General features: G+C 41.7%; 1 protein-coding gene across 1 annotated transcript in view; it reads left to right on the top strand.

Annotated features, from left to right (window-relative positions):
* Window positions 1–21,578, top strand: part of ITGA3 (integrin subunit alpha 3) — a 71,182-nt gene that overhangs the window by 46,061 nt on the left and 3,543 nt on the right. Inside the window, exons 12-25 of the mRNA XM_063300855.1 lie at window positions 547–680; window positions 1,378–1,524; window positions 3,033–3,130; window positions 3,856–4,021; window positions 6,228–6,296; window positions 7,033–7,112; window positions 8,237–8,314; window positions 8,744–8,846; window positions 9,638–9,814; window positions 10,453–10,569; window positions 11,621–11,734; window positions 12,677–12,775; window positions 15,705–15,830; window positions 18,215–18,372. Coding sequence (XP_063156925.1) covers window positions 547–680; window positions 1,378–1,524; window positions 3,033–3,130; window positions 3,856–4,021; window positions 6,228–6,296; window positions 7,033–7,112; window positions 8,237–8,314; window positions 8,744–8,846; window positions 9,638–9,814; window positions 10,453–10,569; window positions 11,621–11,734; window positions 12,677–12,775; window positions 15,705–15,830; window positions 18,215–18,325 — 1,619 coding nt within the window. The 3' untranslated portion in view covers window positions 18,326–18,372. The remainder of the gene's footprint in view (window positions 1–546; window positions 681–1,377; window positions 1,525–3,032; window positions 3,131–3,855; window positions 4,022–6,227; window positions 6,297–7,032; window positions 7,113–8,236; window positions 8,315–8,743; window positions 8,847–9,637; window positions 9,815–10,452; window positions 10,570–11,620; window positions 11,735–12,676; window positions 12,776–15,704; window positions 15,831–18,214; window positions 18,373–21,578) is intronic.

Raw genomic sequence — 21,578 nt, forward strand, 5'->3', positions numbered from 1 at the left:
CTTTAGTGCATACGTTTTGTTTTTTTCTTTCATTCCCTGGATTCAAATTAGGTGTGAGATTACATACCAGTCTTGTACAGGTAGTCCTCACTTACTGATCACAATTGGGACCAGCAACTCCACTACTAAGCAACATGGTTAAATGAAATGTCACATCACCATGCCAACTTAGGACGTCAGTTCCAGCTGCAGTCATTAAATGAATCACCTTGGATCGTTAAGCTTGATGTCATGTGACTGTGACTTGACTTTGCTTGTCAGCTGCCCAAATCGCAAACATGAGACTGTGGGGATGCTGCAAAAGCTGCAACTTTGAGGACCAGTAGTAAATCTCGTTTTTCAGCACCACCATAACTTCAAACGGTTGCTGAAGAGTGGTCAGTAAGCAAGGACTACCTGTAAAACATTTCAGTTTTTCTTAGAACTCATCTACTTGGTAGTGTCATTCCAGAACTTTATTTGAACCAGAGGGTCTAGGCTGAGGATCTAGGCTGCTGGATCTTGGTAATGTCTCTGATTCATTTTTTTCTTTTCTCTTGGCTTCAGAGCTGGATTACATAGTGGAAGCCGACCAGGGCCACCGGCCACCTCGTGTGTGTTTTGCCGAGACCAATTCTGCAGTCTACAAGGGACAATTTTCCATGCCAAGCAAGTGCCAAACTCTGAAAGTCCTTCTACAGGTTAGGAGTGGTCAATTCAAGTCATAAAATGAGATAGCTAAGAGAGCCAGAGACCATCTTGGCTGCAATATTTCTTTAGTTTATTCTTATCCTGTCCTCTCTCTCCTAAAGACTTTAGGGTCATTTATGTTTGGTTGTTTATATTTATGTAATACAGGATCAGCAGTACAGGGTTTTTTTTAAACATAAATTGGTGCTACCAAGGATTGCTAAGCATAGGCCAGTGATGTGATTACGTTGTTATGAATGATAAGAACAGAGGTTTTGCCATGTTTTTGCCTATAGGGAGGGTTGGGGAGCTTTCCTAAAACAGATAAACATGTGTGCGAAGCAGTTATTTTACGTGGCTTCCTGGATGTAGAATAGCTAACATTGGTTGAAATTCTGGGTTGTTGTATTCCCAATATACTTGGAGGACACCAGCCTGATGAAAGGCTTCTCTAACCATTGTATCACTTGTACTGATAGAGAGTACTAGGCAGGATAATTTAGTATGATAAGCCTCCTTATATTTCAACAAAAGAGTACCAAGAACAGAGAAGAAAGGATCCATCAGAGTAAAATGTGATGATGAAGGATCAGTATGACCTGCGGCAAGAATGGAGAGGACCTACTTCTTTATGTCCCTCCATAAGGTACACAGAGGTTCAGAACTGAGTTTAGGGCTCTCTGAAATAAATTGTTGCTCGTCCTGCAGAATGACGTGCGAGACAAGCTGCACCCCATTGCGTTCTCTATGAAGTATTCTCTTGCAGAGAAGTCTAGGCGATTCCAGTTGGGACCACGCTCTCTTAATGCATTTCCTGTTTTGAATGACGATCAGCCTCGTGAAAACCACACTGAGGTTAGTTTTTCCTTCTCTTTAGTCCTTTCGCGCATCCTCTTCATCTTTCCCCTCATCAGTTGAAATGGCCATGTAGATTGCACAATAACGCTGCATCTTTCAACCAGTAGTGGGTGGCAGGCTTTTGCAAACAAGCAAACAGGTGATGTCTTTATGGGAGGAGTTTGTGTGCATGTCTCTGCATTTACACGTGCAGATGCAAATTATTTGTAAGTAGGCTTCTTCAGTTTCCTGTATCACTTAATGATTCACCAACCAAGTGGTCCTCTGGCATCATCTGGTGGACCAGATTAGTCATCGTTATTTTTAAGATTTAGAATAAATTTCATTCCAGGAAAAGTTTTTCACATACCTTGAGCTAGGCTGAAGTGAACCTATGTTGATATCTCTGTTTGGAGGATGTGTACAGATATAGCGTGATAATTTTAGCATCAGTTCCCCTGTTTTATCATAGTGTAACACTTTCAGGTGACCCAACCAAAGTTAGGGAGTTGCATCTTTGGGCACTGGTGGAGATCCGCCTGCAGGAACAGAAACAACACTTGAAAGTCCTAGGCTTGGCTGTTGCTTCTCTTTGCTGCCATCTCCTGGACAAGCAAGAGCTGAATAGATTGGATCAAGAAGAAGGATATACATGAAAGGATGTTGGAGGCAATGACTATAAAGAAATAGACTCACTGAGAGAGGAGATCATAAAGAGTGCCCATGAACTCAGCAGCCTGTGAGGCCTTTGCATCTGACTCATAATCTCTTCTACTTGTATTGCAATAAATAGACTTTTAAAAGCTTTCTTTGGTACTGAGGGAAGCTCTCCCAAAAGTCTAATTGAGGGGTGGGTGGGGAGGTGGGCGGCGAATCATTTTTAGATGTTCACAGTTGGGAAGAACAAAGAGCTGATTCTGTCTTCTCTGTGCGTCATGTTCCCCTTGGAAACCGCTTCTATAGAAGTAGTTTTTAAAAGAACGCTTTGGTTGGCATCAGTAGCAGCTTTCTTAAAGCGTAGCTAATCTGCAGAGAGATGATAATTGTGGCTGAATTGTAGTGAAGGATGAATCCTCTGAACATACAGAGCCCTCCTTCTAGAAGTCTTTCTTCCCATCCTGATGCACTCCAGTTTGCCTTTTAAAACAGCTTCTATGGAGTCCTTGGTGCTCTCTGAGCTTGGTTGTTTTCTTGCAGAGGTTTCATTGCCTGACTGGGCAACATCTTCTGTGCTGGAAGGGAGTGGGGTTTGCTCTTTGCTTATATACAGTGGCTTGCCCTGACAGTGTTGGTGAGGGTGTTGTTCTCTCCTTGGTAGTTCCTTCATTGGGCCGTTTAGTGCTTGGTTGTTCGACCAAGTAGGGCTTTCTCTGGCCATGCTTGTTGAAGGGGCCATGAGTTGCATTCCAGTGCTTCTGGACAGCACCAGCTAAGGGAAAGTTGACATAATGGCGCCTACAAACGATATGAACCCCCTTCCCCCTGTCTTTTATCCTGTTTTGTTTACTCAAAATGTCTGTTTTCAGATTCAGTTTCAGAAGGAATGTGGAACTGACAACCAGTGCAATAGCAACTTGCAGATTCAGGCACTCTTTCTAAATGAAAAGAACCAAAAGCTGCCCAGGTGAGAGAGCTTGGCTTATTGAGGGAAGGATGGGCTGGGGAAGAAAAAGAATATGTGAAATAACTCTAAACATCATAACACAGAGTTATGCTAAACATATGTTTAAATGAGATTGAGGAAATGCTGGCTTTGGAAATAATCATATATATAGGCTGAGTTCTGTCTGCTCCTGAATGCTCTCTGCATCATCATCATCATCATCATCATCATCACTAAAGAAAGTCCCTTTCCTGTGAACTTCCCTCCAGAGCAATAAATAGCTCCTGGATGGGGTAAGTGCTGAGTTTTAGAAAGTCACCGGGTAAAATCATGATCAGTGGATGCTACTGTTACTGCCCAGGCAGATGACCTGCCCTAGAACCCTTCTAGTGGCTGGCATCGATAGGTGGGGTTTCTTCACCAGAGAATAAAAATAGTGCACAGCTCTAGAAGCATTTCAGCAAAAATTGTCTCTCAGCTAGGGACAGGAGCACGTAGTCTACAAGTTCCCACTTCTTGCTCTAATGCAGGATAAGCCAGTTGATCTCCTCCAGGTGTTTTGGATGATAATTTCCAGGAACCCCAATGTTGCCTGGAAATTATGAGGTTTATAGTCCTAAATCTTTGGGACTATAGTTGCCCATTGCTGTCCTTGCCACTCCTGACCATAGTTAAGGACTGAGTGGGTGGGCACATGTGCTTTCTTGATCATCCACCCTCAATTTTACTATTCTTTTCCACTGTAGACGAGATGGTGTGCAGGTCTTACAGTACAGCTGGGAAGTCAAGAAACTGAACTTGAGCATCAGCGTCACTAATAAGCCAACAACACCGTTCAATGGAGAGGATGCTCATGAGGCCCTCCTCAATATCACTTTCTCACCCCACCTGGTGCCTTCCTCAGTTCGGCCGGTGAGATATTTTTTGAAAGTTGGGATAAGATTAGGTTATCCTTCCACCCAGCTCAGTATTCAGGGACTTTTCAAAAATCCCTGGAAAATTTACAAGTGCCAATAGAAGAGAATATATGTAGCTTAGGGTTGAACTGTGGAGTCCTTGGTGTTCTCTGACACAAATTTACAAGTATTGTGCCTAGTGATGTTTTTCTTTGGTTAATTCCTGGGCAGAGCCATTGCTAATAGATCAGAAAATACTACATGAGATGCTGCATAGAATAATGGTCTTCAAGATTCATAATCTCCAGCTCCTATGCAGATGATGCTGATGAGTTACCTGAAGATACACAAGAACTGAGAAGGGAGCATTGAGATGCTGAGCTATAGGATGTCTTTATACCAGGATCACCAAGAATTGCAAGCATAGAGAAATAATGCCATGGCTGAACTGTATCAACTAAATAAACAGATTGAGATCTGTTAGGATTCAAAAACTTCAACCAGGAATGGACTAATTTTGTTGGAGCTGAACACTACATCAGACTTCCATTGACTTATTGGGCTCTACTACAGATGCAGTAAAGCCATATCAAAAATTTCAAAGAAGGGAGCAAAGGGACAAAAATTAAATAGGAATCTAAAAACAAGAGTAGGATTCAGAGTTTTGCAAGACTTAGAGAGGTGGACTAGCTTTTCCCAATCTCAGATTATATTATAGAGACAATTAAGAAAGATCTGATCACATATGCCAATATGATACATCTGGACTCAAGAAATAGACTAAAGACACAACAAGGCTTGCTTAATGAAAGAAGGAATCTTCCATGGTTAATGTATTTGCAAATAACTGGAAAAATAAGCAATGATATTAAAGAAGAAAGAAGGACCCTGAGAGAGATGACAGACTTTGAAATACAGAATCAAGATAATCTATTAGGATGTATTTTCAAATTGTTACTTAAATATGGCATGGAGACAGAACATACATATATACATACATACATACATACATACATACATACATACATAAAATGGATACAAAACTTCAAAGAAGTAGTAACAGTGATACAGTGGGAAGAACTGAGGAAAAAATCAATAAAATTTACACCAAGCTACAATTTGAGGGAAAATTGGTATAAAATTTTCTATAGATGGGTATATAACTCTCAATGATTGCCATGATAGATAAATCATACAAAATAAATTTTGAACATGCTGTAACAAAGAGGGAACATTTTACCATATGTGGTAGTTATGCGAAAAGACCCAAAGGTACTGGAAAGAAATACATCAAAACATTCATAAAATTCTGAAAATAAAATTTGAATTAAAACCCAAATATTTTTATTATGTGTAAAGAGAATACAAATGAAAACATTTCAGTTTATTAAAATATATGCTGACAGTGGCAAGAATTAATGTGGCACAACATTGGAAAAAAGAAACCTTGCCCTCAGTGCAGGATTGGGAGACTCAAATTAAAAAATAGGCAGCACTGGAAAAATTAACTGTATATATTCACAGCAGAAATCTTACCAAATTCAAGCAGGAATAGTTCCCTTGTATACAATTTATTATACAGCAAGGCAAGCCAAGTCACTCAGAATATGGTTTTTGAAGAAAAAAGGAAACTGTTTAAAAAAAAACAAAATGATCCTAACAAAAATGAGCAATAATTGCAGATGTCCAAAGTATAGTATAAAAATATTTAAGTAGCAGTTGGCTGCTGGGGGGAAAAAGAAAAGGGGAGCTAAATAGAATGCTTTTTCTTACTGTGTTTTTTTTTCCTTTATATTTTTGCTTGTTCTGCCTTTTTAAAACTGTTTCTAAAAAGTCTTTACGACCATCATTTTCATTTCAATCTTCGCTCTTGTGTAAAGTTCATGTTATGTATGTATACGTATTTTCCTTTTTTCTTTGCGTTTTCTTTTTTGTTGTTTGGTTTACTTAATTTTTAAAAAGTTAAAAAAATGTGAGCAAAAGATTTTTTTTTTTTTTAATGTAAGAGGTTGAATCTGGGGGAAGTTGGGGTTATACCTGAATTCTTGCTTATGTAGGCTTAAAAACATATTTTCTTTCCTGGTTGCTTAAGAACCAATTCATTTCTAGTGGAACTGCAAATAAAACATTCTCATTTTCAACTCCAACTTTATTGAGTTACAGATAAGTAAAATAAGGCAGTAACTAGCAAGATAATGAAGAATGTCTTTTCGTCCTTTCAGAGTGGGGCCTGCATAGTTAAGGAGGGGGTGATATGTGAACTGGGCAATCCCTTCAAAAGGAACCAGCAGGTGAGTTGTTTCTGATTTGAACACTCTGGAAAGACTAAGGCACTGTTGTATGGCACTCATCTATGGGGGCTTCTGCTTATTCCTCAGGGCCACCTTAGCCCTTATTACCATAAAGTTTTTTTAAAAGAGTAAGCATCTGCAGCAAATGAATATATTTTTAAAATTTTTGTTAAGATTATTTATTAGATTAGATTTAAACCCTGGTTTTTAACTCAAATCCTCAGGGTTGAAATTAGGCTGCTTTTTTTATAATTGGTATTTGATGGCTAGCAGTATATATTGCCAATGGGGAAAGAAGGAATTCTACTTTCAGTTTTATCAACAGCTGTGCATCAGACACTGAACTTTTTATTAGCAAATTTCCTGCAAGAAGAGTACATTCTGTTTGATAATTCTTGGTAAAAAGAGTTGTTCCCACTCTTTTTCAACATGAATTGATAGGAATAGGAAATGGCACTGAATAAGCATTCATTTATCCAGAATAATATTTGTCTTGAAAGGACAAGTCAATAGTCCAGGCTTGAAGTTACCAGAATAAGAGTCACCAAAGCCAGGTCTTGCTCTTCCAGGCAGTGATGCGTCTATTTTATCAGCTGATGCTGGCAAAAGGTCCTTCTTGCCACACGTGTTTATGTGGCTAACCGGTGGCAGTCCAGTGGACCCCAAATTACAAATACAACAAAGGTATATCATCCAAAACATAACAAAATACTGTACAATCTTGCTTTTCTTCCAGGCAGAGCTGATTATCACATTTGAAATTAGTGGGATTACCTTGTTTACCCAGAATGTCACCGTCCAGGTTCAGCCTTCCACGTGAGTCTTAATAGTTGTACCTAATGAGTTCAAGAAATGGTTTCCGTATTGGGTTAAGATAGTTCCTCTCCTGTCACTATCTAGAACAGTTTTCTCCAATCTGGTGCTTTTGTTCTGGATGGCTGGGATTTCAACTCCCAGAATTTCCAGGCACCAGGTTGGGAAGCCTGGTCTAGAATGAGGCTTCAAATATACGACTTCTAACTTTATGTCCCAAGAAAAGATAACTGGTGATACCCACTTACTGAGACATCCTAAGAGGAGCAAGATGTGGAATTGGGAGTGCTGGTATTTCCTGTCTGTCTCCCTGCACTGGGAAATTTGGAGGAAGGAGTAGCAGGACATGGCGTTAAATCTCCAATTCAGATAATCATTTGCAAGTTCTGAAGCGGAAGATAAGACACCCCTCTATACACGTGCACACACGCACACCCCACAGTAAAACCAGTTGATCTTGGATCAGCATGTCCAAGAGAAGAAAGTCACAGGACTGAATGTACCTCTTTGGAATGTTCCTCATATTACAAGTGGGGGGGAGTACTTCTTATGATTATGACTTTGTTAAGAAGATTAACATAGGAAGGAGAAATATTCTACATTTCTATTTTCAGGAAAGCTGTTGCTATTAAGCTTTGTTTGTTTGTTTGTGCTTAACCAAAACCAACAAAGTGCATTAAGCTGTAGTTTACTTTGTATCTGTAGTTTAAAAGTACCCGTAGTTTAAGGTGGTGCAGTCCACTCTATTTTCTCAGGTCTGTAGATGATTAACTGCATGTGTAGGACAGGCTTTGGTGGCAGGAAGTAAATGGTCTATCTGTAATTATGAACCATTCCTGCTGTAATGCTGGGTTTTTCTAATATATAAAGTTCACAGGGGAACCATACCAGTACTATTTTTTTTTTAATTCTCCCATTGCACCAGGTAATACAAGAAGCCTCAAAATAGCAACACAAATTCCAACTGATGGGAAGAGGAGCCACTGTGTGGCCTCCTCCCATGTGGATTCAAACCTCTAAGATAATTACAGTGATGACAAAAGGAGTAACGACATAGTAGTTTATGTCCTGTGGGGGTCATTTAAAAAATAATCTGATAGACCTTTTCACTATTGTATCTTGTACAGGATAAGCTATCAAGAAGATCTCCAACTAGCAACAGCAGTTTTGTTAGTGGACTACACAATTGATGCATCACTAAGCATGTGTGTATCTTCTGAAATTTTTGACATGGGTTAAAAAAGGAAAGTTATGGGAATGGGGGTTTCATTGCCATACAAATTGCTGTGCCAAAATATGATGAATGTTGTGTTTGCATGTCTCCCTTCATAAAGGAAGCCCAGCCTTCAAGTATAGCTGGACTTCTAGACCATCCTTCCCCAACATGGCATTCTCCAGATGTATGACAGCTGCAGCTTTCAGACTTCCCAGCTAGAATGGTCCAAGGCAGGGAATCTAGAGAGTTCCAATCCTAACACACTTGGAGAGGAAGAAATTTTCTAGGTCCTACTTCCCTATGTTACTGAATAACTCAGGATGCTCCCAAGAAACTATGACCTAATCATTTAACTTGTTAAAACAGCCCAATCCCTTGTAAACCTCTCTCCTCCAACTTCTCTGTTTCCTCTCGGTAGAATCAACCGGTGGCTTCAGTCGTACTTTAGTGGGAAAGTCATAGGAGAATCAGCCATGAAGCATGAACAAGATGTTGGCAGTCCCATTGAGTTGAACTTCCAGGTAAGTGTCTGCTATGAGAGGTACGACTAGTTTTGCCAAAGACTCTAGATTCTGATTTTATATAGTCAGAACTCCATTTGGATGGATTTACTTGATTAGGATCCTATCATGACAAAGCTGGACAAGGGTTTGCAACTTCAAATTGTCTAATACTTACTTATTTATACATAGGTCTACCTGTGGTGTTCAGTACATTGGGCAATGGTTGCTTTCCACGTATTTCCGTCAGACCTCATTACATTGCATCCTTTGTTTTGGTAGCAGTGACTTTTTTTTTTAGCAGCTGGTAGCCCAACACCCAACCTTACTCCTTTCTCATCTGAGCTTAGGAGCAACAGTGGCTGAGCCTACTTGTCTAATAGCAACAAGTAAAAACTTTCCCTCCTAAATCAGGCTACTGAAAAAGAAAGCTTGAGGACAAGATCAGGAATAGAAGCTTGAAAGAAATTGGGAACTTAATTTTTGTGCCAATCACAAAAAACTGTGAGATAGATAGCTAGATAGACAAATAGACAGATATGAGAATGACTGAACATCCCACTTCATTTACAGTTAAACTTCTGACCCTTTCCAACCCTCTTATTCTTGTCTGAAGGGGTGGGAATAAAGAATAACTAAAGCACTTTTTCCTTCCTGCTGTTATACAAATTACCAATATGTGTAATTGATTGAAGCCAACATTCTTGGTTTTATTAAAGATTGGAAAAGCAGTTGTCAAAGGTGGACTTTTCATTTTTTCCGTGATCAGAACTGAAGTGTCAACATGTCATCTTTGTTGTTTTTTGGTTAAGGTGACTACAAAGAGTGAGTTCGTAAGTTCTTTGGGAACAATCATATTAGGCTTTGAATGGCCTTATGAAGCCAGCAATGGAAAGTGGCTGCTGTACCCCACTGAAATCCTGGTAAAAGGGAATGGATCCTGGCACTGCGAACCATCTGGGCAGGTCATCAACCCCCTCAACCTCACCGTGAGTCTAGTGTCTATTCCCAGTCTCTTCTCCTTTTTGCTCTATCTCTACTTAATATAAATACGTATATTTTGAGATGAACTCCTTGGCCTCTCATTCCAGGGATGATGATATCACTTATAGCTGCCAGGTTTGCTTTGAATAGTGTGCTGTGTGAAGGTTGCACCTCCCAGAATTCCTAGCTAGTATTGCCAACAACTGGGAGTTCCTGAAGTTGCATTCTCAAGATACTTAGGGGAGACTGAAAATGAAGATTCTTGATTGACTATTTTATTTGGCTTTGGGTGAACTTGGTATAATATTTCAAAAATAAGACATTTTATTATGGTTATATACCTAGTCCATTCCTCAGGTGGAACTAACAGAATTCCAATTAATGAACTTTTTCTGGTATACTTAAGGATACAGGATAGGATCTTAGCCAAAAAAAAAAAAGTGGTCCACAATATCAGCAAAAGATTCCTGATTCCTGCAGGATGAAGAGTCATTCCCTGATTATAAGGCACCCTCTTGTTGAGGGCCTAGCACCACCACTATGCTGTTCTCAGTTCCAGATCAGATTCCAGTCCTATAAAAACACCTTTGCCACTTCTTGACATTCAGGGACAGAATAACAGCCAGTATTTCTCCCTTTTCAGCAAATGGATCACAGCATTTCCCCAGCACGGAGAAAGCGTGAGTTGCAGGCATTGCCAAAGTCTGAGCTTCCAATCACCTTGGCATCGTCAAAAAAAGCCAAATCAGAAACAGCACTGGTAACCATTTCATCATTATAGATAATTCTTTCTCCTCTTAATCAGGATTCCTTTGTCAAGAACCTCTCCAGGCCAGTCACTATTGCTCTATACCAGTGTTTCTCAACCTCGATAACTTTAAGATGTGTGGGAGTTGAAGTCCATGCATCTTAAAGTTGTCGAGGTTGAGAAACACTGCTCTCTACTGTCCCAACCTGGGACCAGGTATAACAGCCCCTATCCTTTTGAATGGCTGTGTTTGGGGAGTGGAGGGTGAGGGCAGGTTGTGTGTGTGTTTCAGGTAAAAAGATAAAGTCGCCCCCAAATCAAGCAATTTGTAGTCACTGAATGAACATGTCCATGTGTTTTTCTTAGCAAAATTCTGATATTTGCTTTCTTCCAGAAATCTTTTTGACTTAGGAATGGTATAGTAGGAATTGGATCTAGATACCATTTTTTTAACCATTGAAACTATGTCCAGTTATATTTCAAAGAACCCATAGATTGCTCCCAATCTTTCCAAATTGTAAGAGCAGGGATGGGCAATTTCATGGGCTTTAAAGGCAACAGTTCACTCTCCTGAAGCTGCAGGAGGCCTTCTGGTGCCACTGAAAAGGGCAAGATAGAACTGTTTCAACCTGTATCTTGTTAATTTTGAGCGGGTTTATGGGTGTAAATAACAATGGTTCCTACCGTTATTTTAATGTTTTTTACACAAAAACGGCAACAACATCAATATGTGGCCATTTTGTTGACAAATTTCAACAAAATTTGTTGAACCCTTTTTTCAAGGGCTTGGAGGTGGAATTGGAGCAATTCTCTTGGGGCAGTCATCTCTTCTTTGATTTTTTCCCCATGTTTTTTAATGCCAGCATTGTACCCCTGAGATGTTGCCACCAAATGTTGGTGTTGCAATCTTGGGCTGCTTTGGGAATATGATGTTGCCCATGCCTGTTTTCAAACGCCATTTGAAAAGGAAGAAATTAAAAATTCTTCTGACTGTATGTTACACCAAACAGTCTTCTAATATGTCACCAGTGATTCTTTCCCCTCCCTTACTACTTCTTTCCAGAGCTGTTCCAAAGGAACTTCTCGATGCATCTGGTTTGAATGCCCCCTGTGGGATATCGGAGCAGTGACAAATGTGAAGGTCCGAGCACGTGTTTGGAACAGTACCTTCATTGAGGTAAGTGCTTCTGCTCCCATTTAGTAGCACATTGGTTACACTAGCATGCTGGGTGTGGATTTTTTTATTTTTTATTTTTGCAGTTGGGGGCTATGCTGCAATTTCTGTTTGACAGCTAAGGCCACCGTTACACACACAAGCTCCCAGGTTCGGCTTATGGTCAGTCACTCACAGACTCACAGCCTGCTGAGGCACGCAGATCTTGTCAGCCCCCCTTGGTTTCTACCTGGGTTTTCCGGATACGTGCGGCTTGAGCAGACAAGGCACACAGCCCTGGTCAACAGCTGGGAAGTAATTAGGGACACACAAATAACTTTCAGCCGAACACTGAGGCACAACAGGTTCTTTGTAACCCACGGAGACCCAGTGAATTTAAAGTAACAGCAAAACTTTACTGGTTACAAGGTACATTGCTCTTTCTCACACACACACACACACACACACACACACACGCTCATCCACACTTACCCACATCCAACTAAGCTGCCAGGCACTAGCTAGAGGGACAGAAGCCACCAAGTCTGGATCCAAAGAGGGCTCAAGGAATGGGCAGGCTTCGGGACACCTTTTATCCCCCAAATTCCTTGCTTTGTTGATTCACAAGTTTGGTAGCTGTAGATGGGATTGAGCGGGGGGGGGGGGGGTTCCTCCATGTGCTCAGGCTCAACTTCCTTTGTCTGGTTCAGGTGCCATTTTTTCTTTGTTTCCTTAACGACTTAGTTCCTTCTTCTCTACCTCCCTGAAGGGACCTTTTAGACAAGTTTCCTGGCTTTTGTCCTCTCTGCCTATGTGTGTAATGTATCATTATTATAAATGTATTAATTGCCCACATTATCTACATATATATACGCACACACATACACAAATACATATACATATTTCAAAGTTAAGTGGATAGACAACAGAAGTTGCTGCTTTTAACACACATATTGATACTTATAGGATTACAACGACTTCGATCGTGTCAAGGTAGATGGACAAGTGACTCTCTTCCTCAGGACAAACTCCTCTACGATCAACATGAAAAATCGCACAGTGTGGGTGAGTAAAAGGATGAGATAACTCCAGGGAATTACTTGCTAATTCCAGTTTACACGTTCTTTTCTCCAGGCCTGGCCCATCCAGTTGATGAAATGATGCAGCTGCTTTGGGCTAGCTTGCACTATTTACCCTCTGAAATGGTCTCTTTCTTACAGCTAAGCCCAACAGCTCTTCGGAGTAGCTCACCGTCCTGGCCTGCTGCTCTATAAGCATAACTCTGAAATGGCTTGAAAGTGACACATTGGCTGGGTTAGCACAATGCAGTTAATCAGCCAGTTAAAGACCTATGGACTGCATTTGTGCACCATGCTCAGTGTCGTTATTTTTACTTTTTTTTTTGGTGGTGGTGGTAGTTTCTCATGTTGTGCAAGGCCAGCCTGATTGGGTAGTTTATAGTTCAGTATATTATATGAATCCAGAAAACAGGTTAAGTGATGCATGCCGTGTAAAACTAGCCAGTGTGGGATGCTGTAGCCATTGCAACCAACTCACAATCAATCACACTCAGGGCCCCCTCAAAATGATGTTGAAAACGTTGCTGGCCAGCCAGAGAGGGAATGAAAGTCCTGCCATAAGGGAAGGTATGCATGGGAGGAAATGGCATGGATTGAGGCTGGAGGCATAGCAGATCCTTTCCCCATGGCCTGTCCTCTGCTCTCTCCTTCCCACCATAATTTCCAGATCCTAGCAATTCTTCTGGAATTTATTTTCAGATCAGGGCTGACTCCTTGTTCTCTTCACTGATTCGGGCCTAGTTCTGGCACGCTTCTGCAGACTGATGAAATCATTTGACGCATAAGCAAGACCTCCACTGGGGGTTGGAAGGGGAGTCCCTTGAACCCTGTCCTCTTCCTTTGTGAGGGTGAGATAGGCAGTTGTCAAGTTCCCTTGGAGCATGGCACAAAACTGCTTGCAAGCTTGCAACCTCTTGATCGGATAGTCTACATTTGGAAAGAGAACAGCCGTTCTACCCTGTTCGTGTGAAACTCTTTGGTTCAGTGTGACTCACTCAATGCTCATCCACTCAGCCTCCTTGCCCTGGCTTGAAGATGCCGTACTTAGCATTGTTTGAAAGCCTTTATTCAAAGCAGCTTCTCATTTCCGGCTTGCAGCAGAGGCAGGCTGAAGCAGGTCCAAGATGCTCTGGCTGGAAAGTCACATTTTCCCTGGGAAAAAGGAAGAAAACCTCCTTTACAGACATCCTAGGTTGCATGGAGGAGGAATCTTCAGAGGCTGGCAACCTATGGGGCTCCAATTGGGCCACTGCAGGACTATCCCCTCCCATCCCGCTGCTGGGCTCTGTGCCTCCACAGCTGTTAGTGCTTTGGCTTCCAGAGAGAGCGGAACCTCACCCAAAATTCAACCCAACCCAGCTTGGTTCACCTCTCCTCTCCTCTGGGTGGTCAGAGGAACATCAACCTTATGGCATGCCAAATGCAAGCCTTCCACATGGTCAATATTCCCATTGGGATCTCAGCAGAATAGAAGAATTGAGTGGGATTATGGGCTAATCTGACTTGACAGCTCTAGAAAAAGGGGGGGATGTGTTTTTCTTCTTCTGCCTGCACTCATTAAGATCAAGAAATGTCTCTGTGCTTAAAAGATTTTATGTAGATTATCATAATAATACAGGTAGTCCTCACTTACTGTGGTCATAAGGTACAACGCCAAGTGACCATGCTAACTATGACCAAAATAAGTGGGATAAGATGATGATGATGATGATGATGATGATGATGATGATGATGATTTTTTTTAAATTGTGGAATACAACTCAGTGAGATAGGTGCTGCCTTCGGTCCCCTGTTACTCTGTTTATCTTAACTGCCCCTCAGATACTTCCTCCTGGCTGAGAGAAAGGACCATGATGGTCATAACCCCCCTTTGCAGTTCCCAGAACAGCTTCATGTCAAATCTCTCCCCCCATCACAGCCCACTGTTTTCTCTCTGTGTCCTCTGCCCCTCTGGTCAATTACAGCAGTTGGGAAATACACTGCCTGCTTGCAATCTATTGAAATGAGTGATGGCCTGGGGGATTAAAACCTTTGCTGCTCCTATTGTTTCTCTCTCTGCAAGCAGACCAATCACTGTCCTGAAAGTAACCAGCATTACTTTCTGTAAGGGTGGTAACATCATCAGCCTCATTCCCGGGGTGCAGTAAATGCTAGGCTGTTGGGGTGGGTCCTTCTTCTAATGACCTACTTTCCTTCTGTCTAAAGGATGGGAGGAAAGCACATCAACATGGCTGTGTGGATGCACTCTTAATAAGTTATTAGCGTGTTCAAGTCCTTTTAATTTGTTTCCAAGAGGAGTGGGAGCAGGATTATGTTCCTGATCTCCCATCTCAGCAACTGTGCATTTAGCTGAAGGTCTGGGAGGAGACCCTAGAATTATAAAGGCAATTAGGAGTCCTACATGCGTAGCAGTTCTGGCCTTTTAAAACATTTGGATACCATAAAAAGGGAGGCTGCTTCCCTCTTTTGCATTCACCACATTCCTAGACAGACTGCATGAAAAGCACCTATGGTTCTACCTTGGCACTGAATCTAAATCTGTAATTTGGGCTCAGTAGCTTTGGTTTAATGTACTGTTACGTTGAAAAAAACCATAAAGGAGATACACACACACACACACACACATACATATACATATATACACAGACACACAAACACACACACACACACACAGAGTTTTAGGGTGTTGGGGAAACCATAATACAAAGGCCAAATATAATTAAGAATAAATATATGCGTTAGATTACACTGAATTATACCAATGGGAGTGTACTAGCAGCCTTGTGCTGATGCTCCTGTGTTTTTCTCAACTGGAACAGCTCTGGACATGCTGTTCCTCCAAACCAACTTTGCATTTATCCTGCTTTTTCTCTCCAAAGACCTGCTTATTTCTCATTTCTTTGCTCTGATTTTAGTTTACTGTGGATATTGACTCGGAACTGAGTGAAGAGCAGCCAGCTGAGATTGAGCTGTGGGTGGTGCTAGTTGCTGTTGCAGCAGGACTTCTGCTTTTGGGCTTTATCATCTTACTGCTGTGGAAGGTGAGAAATGAAGACCTTGAATTGTGGGTAGAGACAGTCCAACTTCTTCTTTTCCCTCTGAACCCAACCTAGGTAGACAGACCCTTTGGAAGTTGCCGCTCTGAAGTTGCAAACAGTTCCTGTTGACCTGTGCCTATGTGGTGCAAAGGAACGAACTCACCCACACAACCCAACTGACTGTAGCAAGTCTGAAGTCCAAGCAATATTTTTGTTATTTTTATTTTTATGTTATTATTCAAATTTAATTATAATGAAAGGGCATATAAAGGTGTGTTCTCTGATTATGAATACACTGGTTTCACGTGCAAACAGGATGTTTACGCGTTTGGCTGCAGCAAAACTGGCCAGGCTAGTTCCAAATGGGCAGGTGGAAAGTAACTCCTCCCCCCCACTTTATCCAGAATGACGTAAGCTGCACTGAGTCAGCTCTGGTCTGTAGCTCAAACACTTCATTCTGGAGATCAGCCAAGGAACAAAACAAAACAAAACAAAACAGGCCTCTGCTGGGAGTTTGATTCATTCTTTTTCACCACAAGGAATCTGGCTAGATTTATTTATTTATATTATTTATATTATTCAAATTTATATCACCACCCATCTTCCCCAAAAAGGGGGACTCTGGGCGGTTCACAATAAAATCAACAATTAAAACCATAAAAATATAATTACAGTATCAACAACCAGTATAAATAAAGAATAAAATAGATACAGAATCCAAGGAGCAAAGATGTCATTCTTGGGGAGAGCTCTGTGATACCAGCCAACCCCAGGAGGAACCATTGCCTCTAAATATAATTTCTTAGATGGCTAAGAAACTATATTTAGATCCTAATTAGTGTAGGAATTGGGTGAATGCTTGGGACTCCATAGGTACAGATGCCTTAGGATAACATAACAACGTCAGTCACTGCATCGCAGTTATCCCCCTCTGTTCAGTGACTCACTGGGATTTCTTAAGCACACTTTCCACTGCTGAGGGACAGATGGAGCATTCTGCATAGTGTACATTACTAAAGCTTTATGGAACTCCCTGTCTGGTCCCTATTTCTGGAAACCAACATGGGACCAGGGAGTCTCAAGTATTCAGAAGCTCTGAGATGGTTGCAACTGGGCTATAGTTCCAAAACAGATTACTGCAGTAGGCAACCTGGTGATTTTCAGACTATAGTTCTTACAGTCCTTTGCCATTAGCTATATCATTGGAATATGGGAATTGAAGTCCAGAACATATGGAAGGCATCAGGCTGCTTATTCCTTGCTTAGCTGCATGGTTTTGGCTAAGGAAAGTTTATCTCTGAATTGCAACCATCATAAGTGACTATTAGGGTTTTGCAAAGCTTTGAAAGGGTAGGTTCTTAGACAGTGCTTTGAACAAGGTACCCTTTCAGAGCTGCTTCAGGAGGCAAAGTGGCCTCCACTACTAATGAGCAAACATTTGCAGACTCCCCTCTGGTTCTTCTAGTAAGCTGTTGCTAGTGCTGGAGAGAGCCCTGAAGAAACACAAAGTGCCAAACCATGCCAGTAGCATCACTGCTATACTTCAGTAGGGTTAACAGCATCTCCTCCCTGGTATGAAGCACCTTGACAAATCCTTAAGAGTAATAGACCTTTAGTGGTTTGGAGCTCCGTTTTGGGGCATGCCTGAAATTGCTAATTCATTTTCTATTATAGGTAGTCCTTGACTTACGACCGTTCATTTAACAATGGTCCGAAGTTATGACAGCCTCAGAATGGGTGCTTTAGGTCCTGTTAGGACACTTCCAAGCATCACAAAATGTCACACCACTCCCCTGTGGTCACATGATCGCATTTCAGGCACTTGGCAACCAGCTCACATTTACAATCAGTTGCAGCATCCCGCAGTCACGTGATTGTGTTTTGTGACATTTTTTGCCATTTTCTGCCAAAAAACACCCATTGGGGAAGGTGGATTCGCTTAACAACCGCTGTGATTCGCTTATAGACCTGTGATTTGCTTAATGACCGTTGTAAAAATGGTTGTAAAATCGGGTCCAGCCATGTGGTGACTTGACTTACAACCACAATGACTCACAATGGAAATTCTGGTCCCAATTTTGGTTGTAAGTTGAGGACTACCTGTAATTATGCTTGAAGCTATTGCCGTGGGACAATAGCATCATGAAAACCTCGGACAGGCCAAAACTGCAATAGAAATACATAGAAGGTTTATATTTTTAAGGAGGTAATTTCATCTGACCTCCAAACCAGTCTCATATAATGCCTGGAGTGAAACAATGAAACAAGCATACCCTGAGTGCATACCCTGAAGGTGATCTTCATTGAGCCATTGGGCTGGATACTTGACTTGTGCTTTTTATTTCCTACCCCAACACCCCTGACCTTTGCCCCCTGCTTCCTCATAGTGTGGCTTCTTCCGGAGGGCAAGCACACGAGCCTTGTATGAAGCCAAGGGCCAGAAAGCCATGATGAAGATCCAGCCTTCTGAAACTAAGCGGCTGACCGACAGCTACTAGTTCCCGTCTCGGGGGGGACACTGCCCACCCCTTTGCCCTGTATCTTGGTAAATCATTGAGGGGTGGCTGGATGGGTGGGGCAAGGTCTGCCTTTTGTTCCCTGTCTCTGTCAGTCCCTGCACTTTTGAATCTTCCCCTGCACTTCTTCATTCCTGTTTGCAAACTGGTAGTGTTGAGCTAGAGAACATAGAGGATGGGTATGCCAGCTGGCCACAGGTGGTTGCCTTATTTTGATGAATAGTTTATCTAGTCCAGGATTATATACACCAGTGTTTCTGAACCTTGGCAGCTTGAAGATGTGTGGACTTCAACTCCCAGAATTCCCCAGCATGCCATGCCAGCTGGCTGGGGAATTCTGGGAGTCAAAGTCCACACATCTTCAAGCTGCCAAGGTTCAGAAACACTAATCTATACTGACTAGCAGTGGCTCTCCAGGGTCACTGGCAGGGAGATAGCTCATCACCTGCTACCTGCTACTTAACACACACACACACACACACACTCTCTCTCTCTCTCTCTCTCTCTCTCTGAGGACTGGGTTGGGGACTTTAATCATGCAAAGCTTGGGTTCTACCACTGAGCAGTAGTATGTTAGCAGATACTTGTGTTGGTCTTGCCACCAAGAGGATGCGACACATTTAGGCTCAGAGAACCTCTTGATTGACATTATGTTGAAAAGTTATCAGTTGCCTTTATTATATTACAGAAATCCTGAAGAGATAAAAAACTAGGGAATGCTTTTTAAAATAGTACAGGCATACCTTGTTCTATTGCACTTCGCAGATACTGCATTTGTTTTTACAGATTGAAGGTTTGCAGCAACCCTGCATAGAGCAAGTCTATCAGCACCATTTTCCCAACAGATTAACATTTTTTTAGCAACAAAGTATTTTAAATTAAGGTATATACATTGGGTTTTTTAGACATAATGCTATTGCACATTTAATAGACTATAGTGTAGTGTAAACATAACTTTTATGTGCACGGGGAAACCAACAGATTTGTTTGACTCACTTGATTGTGATACTCACTTTATCATGGTGGTCTGGAACCAAACCTGCCATATCTCTGAGGCATGCCTGGATGGTCACAGGTTAAGATTTGTGCTAGTTTAATGCCAAAATCGGAAATCCCATGTCTATAGTTTAGTCGCTGACAGGTAAGACTTCTTAGCCACTCTTTCTGTTGGCTGTATTTGCATGATCAGTTTGGAAAGCTCTGCCACTACTCTTGAGTAGGCGCTCAGTTGGCAGGTGATCAGCTGCTCCTCAGGCAGTCAGCAGCAGCCATCTCCACAGGAAGTCTAGCCAGCGTTAAAGGGGCTATCACTTCCTTGCATTTTTTTCCAATTTGGGGGTGAAAGCCCCACTGCAGCTTGAATGGGTTCAGAGCCACCATAGGCAGGATGAGGAGAGTCTTACTCAACCTCATCCTCTTTTTTTCCTGTTTACCCCCTGCCCCCCACATGTAATAACTGGAAGATGAGAAGTAAAAGAAAGCAGACAGTGTAACATTTTTGATGGGCCACTTATCTTAGTGCTGATGACAGGAAGAGGTGATTAACGCTCTGTCAATCCCTTTTACCATGTTCCACAACGTGGCTGTCTAGAGAAGTTCAGGGTAGCCCAAAACAGCTTCAAGTCTGATGTGAGTTAAAACTAATCCACTCTAACTACCACTAACATGATTTACCTGGGTTGCAAAGTACGCTAATCCTATCCTTAGCCCAGCTAAGCATCTTGTGCAAATACAGTCATTGTAAAGTTTGATCTGGAGATTTGGCTCTAATCTAGTAAAACAGTGTGGGCGTTCAGGCTTCAGAGGTGGATTTAGATGTGAAAAGGTCTATCTGTATGTAATAGCAGCCTCTGTGATTGGACCCAGGTACTAGAAGCCTTTGTTTTTTGCCTTTCATTGGTCAACAAAGGAGTGCTTTCTGCCTGCTCATCTCAGGCTGCCAAACTTAAGGATACTAAATTGAAGCATCTGGGTTTAGGTAATCTGATCCTGACACCTCCCCATCTCTTTATTAGAAGCTCTTTCCACCAAGGCACCATATCCTAAAAATTACCTGTCCATTCTACTTAGCAGCCATGCAGCATCTCTGTCTTAAGTTATTCTCAAAGGAGATCCCCCTCAACATATTTCATGCTCTCCACTAGATTTAGAGCAGTCTGCCAGCTTCTCTTTTTACCTGTTTGCCTTACTAACTCAAGCTTCTTTTCCTAGGATTTAATACTAGGTATTTGGGGGATTGGCTTTTGAGATGGCACTTTAAATGATTACATGTATCTTTTCTCTTTCTTTTGACTCTGTTTTCTTTCCACGTCCTGGGCCAATACAAGTGACCATGGTTGAGATGGCCGAGCCAGCGCAGACGAACTAATATTGGTAAAGTGGTCAACCCTGTTGAAATACACTGGTGCAGACTGGGAAACCTACCTGTGGACATAGTTTCATGCAGATGGAAAAAAGGGGGGAGAAAAAGAGGGGAAATGATGTGGCAAAAAAGAAAGAGAAGGAAGCTGTTTATGAGAAAGAGATGAGACATTCCTCAGACAGTAGTCAGGAATGCCTGCCCGTCACCAGTATCTAACAAATTCAACATCCATTGAAGAAATGGCTTCCAGACAGGCTTTAATTCTAGCCCAGCTCATTTTAGAAATTACCCAGTGCCATTACTGGGAAATGGAGTATATCTTCCTTGCCCCATGCAGGCAACTACTCAAATAAAGCTTACTCTCACACCTGTTACTTTCTGCCAGTCCCACAGTACAACTTCAGTAAGGGGGAATGAAACTATCTTAAAAAGGGGGATAACATATGGCAGAAGACTCCCTCAAGACAGAACGGATCCTGTTAAAATCCCTCATTAGCTGAAAATTGTGCACAGAACACTTTTTCTATTGAAGACTGTGGAACTTGACAATGAACCCAATAATGTAAGCATCTGTTCCATATATCCTTTGGTCCTCTGTATTCAGGAAGGGTGCTACCATAATACCATCTTTTCCCTTTGGCTGCCATTCCTAACCTTAACTGGGATTTTGGAGTATCCCTATCAAATCCTCAAAAATCTGGATGTATTCTCAGGAAGATAAGGAACTGTACCAGCTTTGGTAGGTTTTCACTGGCGGTTCATGTTGCTATTTTTTTTCTGTTTTCTGCCTGTAAGTACTCTCAAGAAATACCAGGAATTGATCTGTGATGCTTCCAGTCAGACCACTTTCAGCACAGATAAATCATTGCAGAA

This window comes from Candoia aspera, chromosome 4 (assembly GCF_035149785.1).
Source record: "Candoia aspera isolate rCanAsp1 chromosome 4, rCanAsp1.hap2, whole genome shotgun sequence".
NCBI classification, from domain to species: domain Eukaryota; kingdom Metazoa; phylum Chordata; class Lepidosauria; order Squamata; family Boidae; genus Candoia; species Candoia aspera.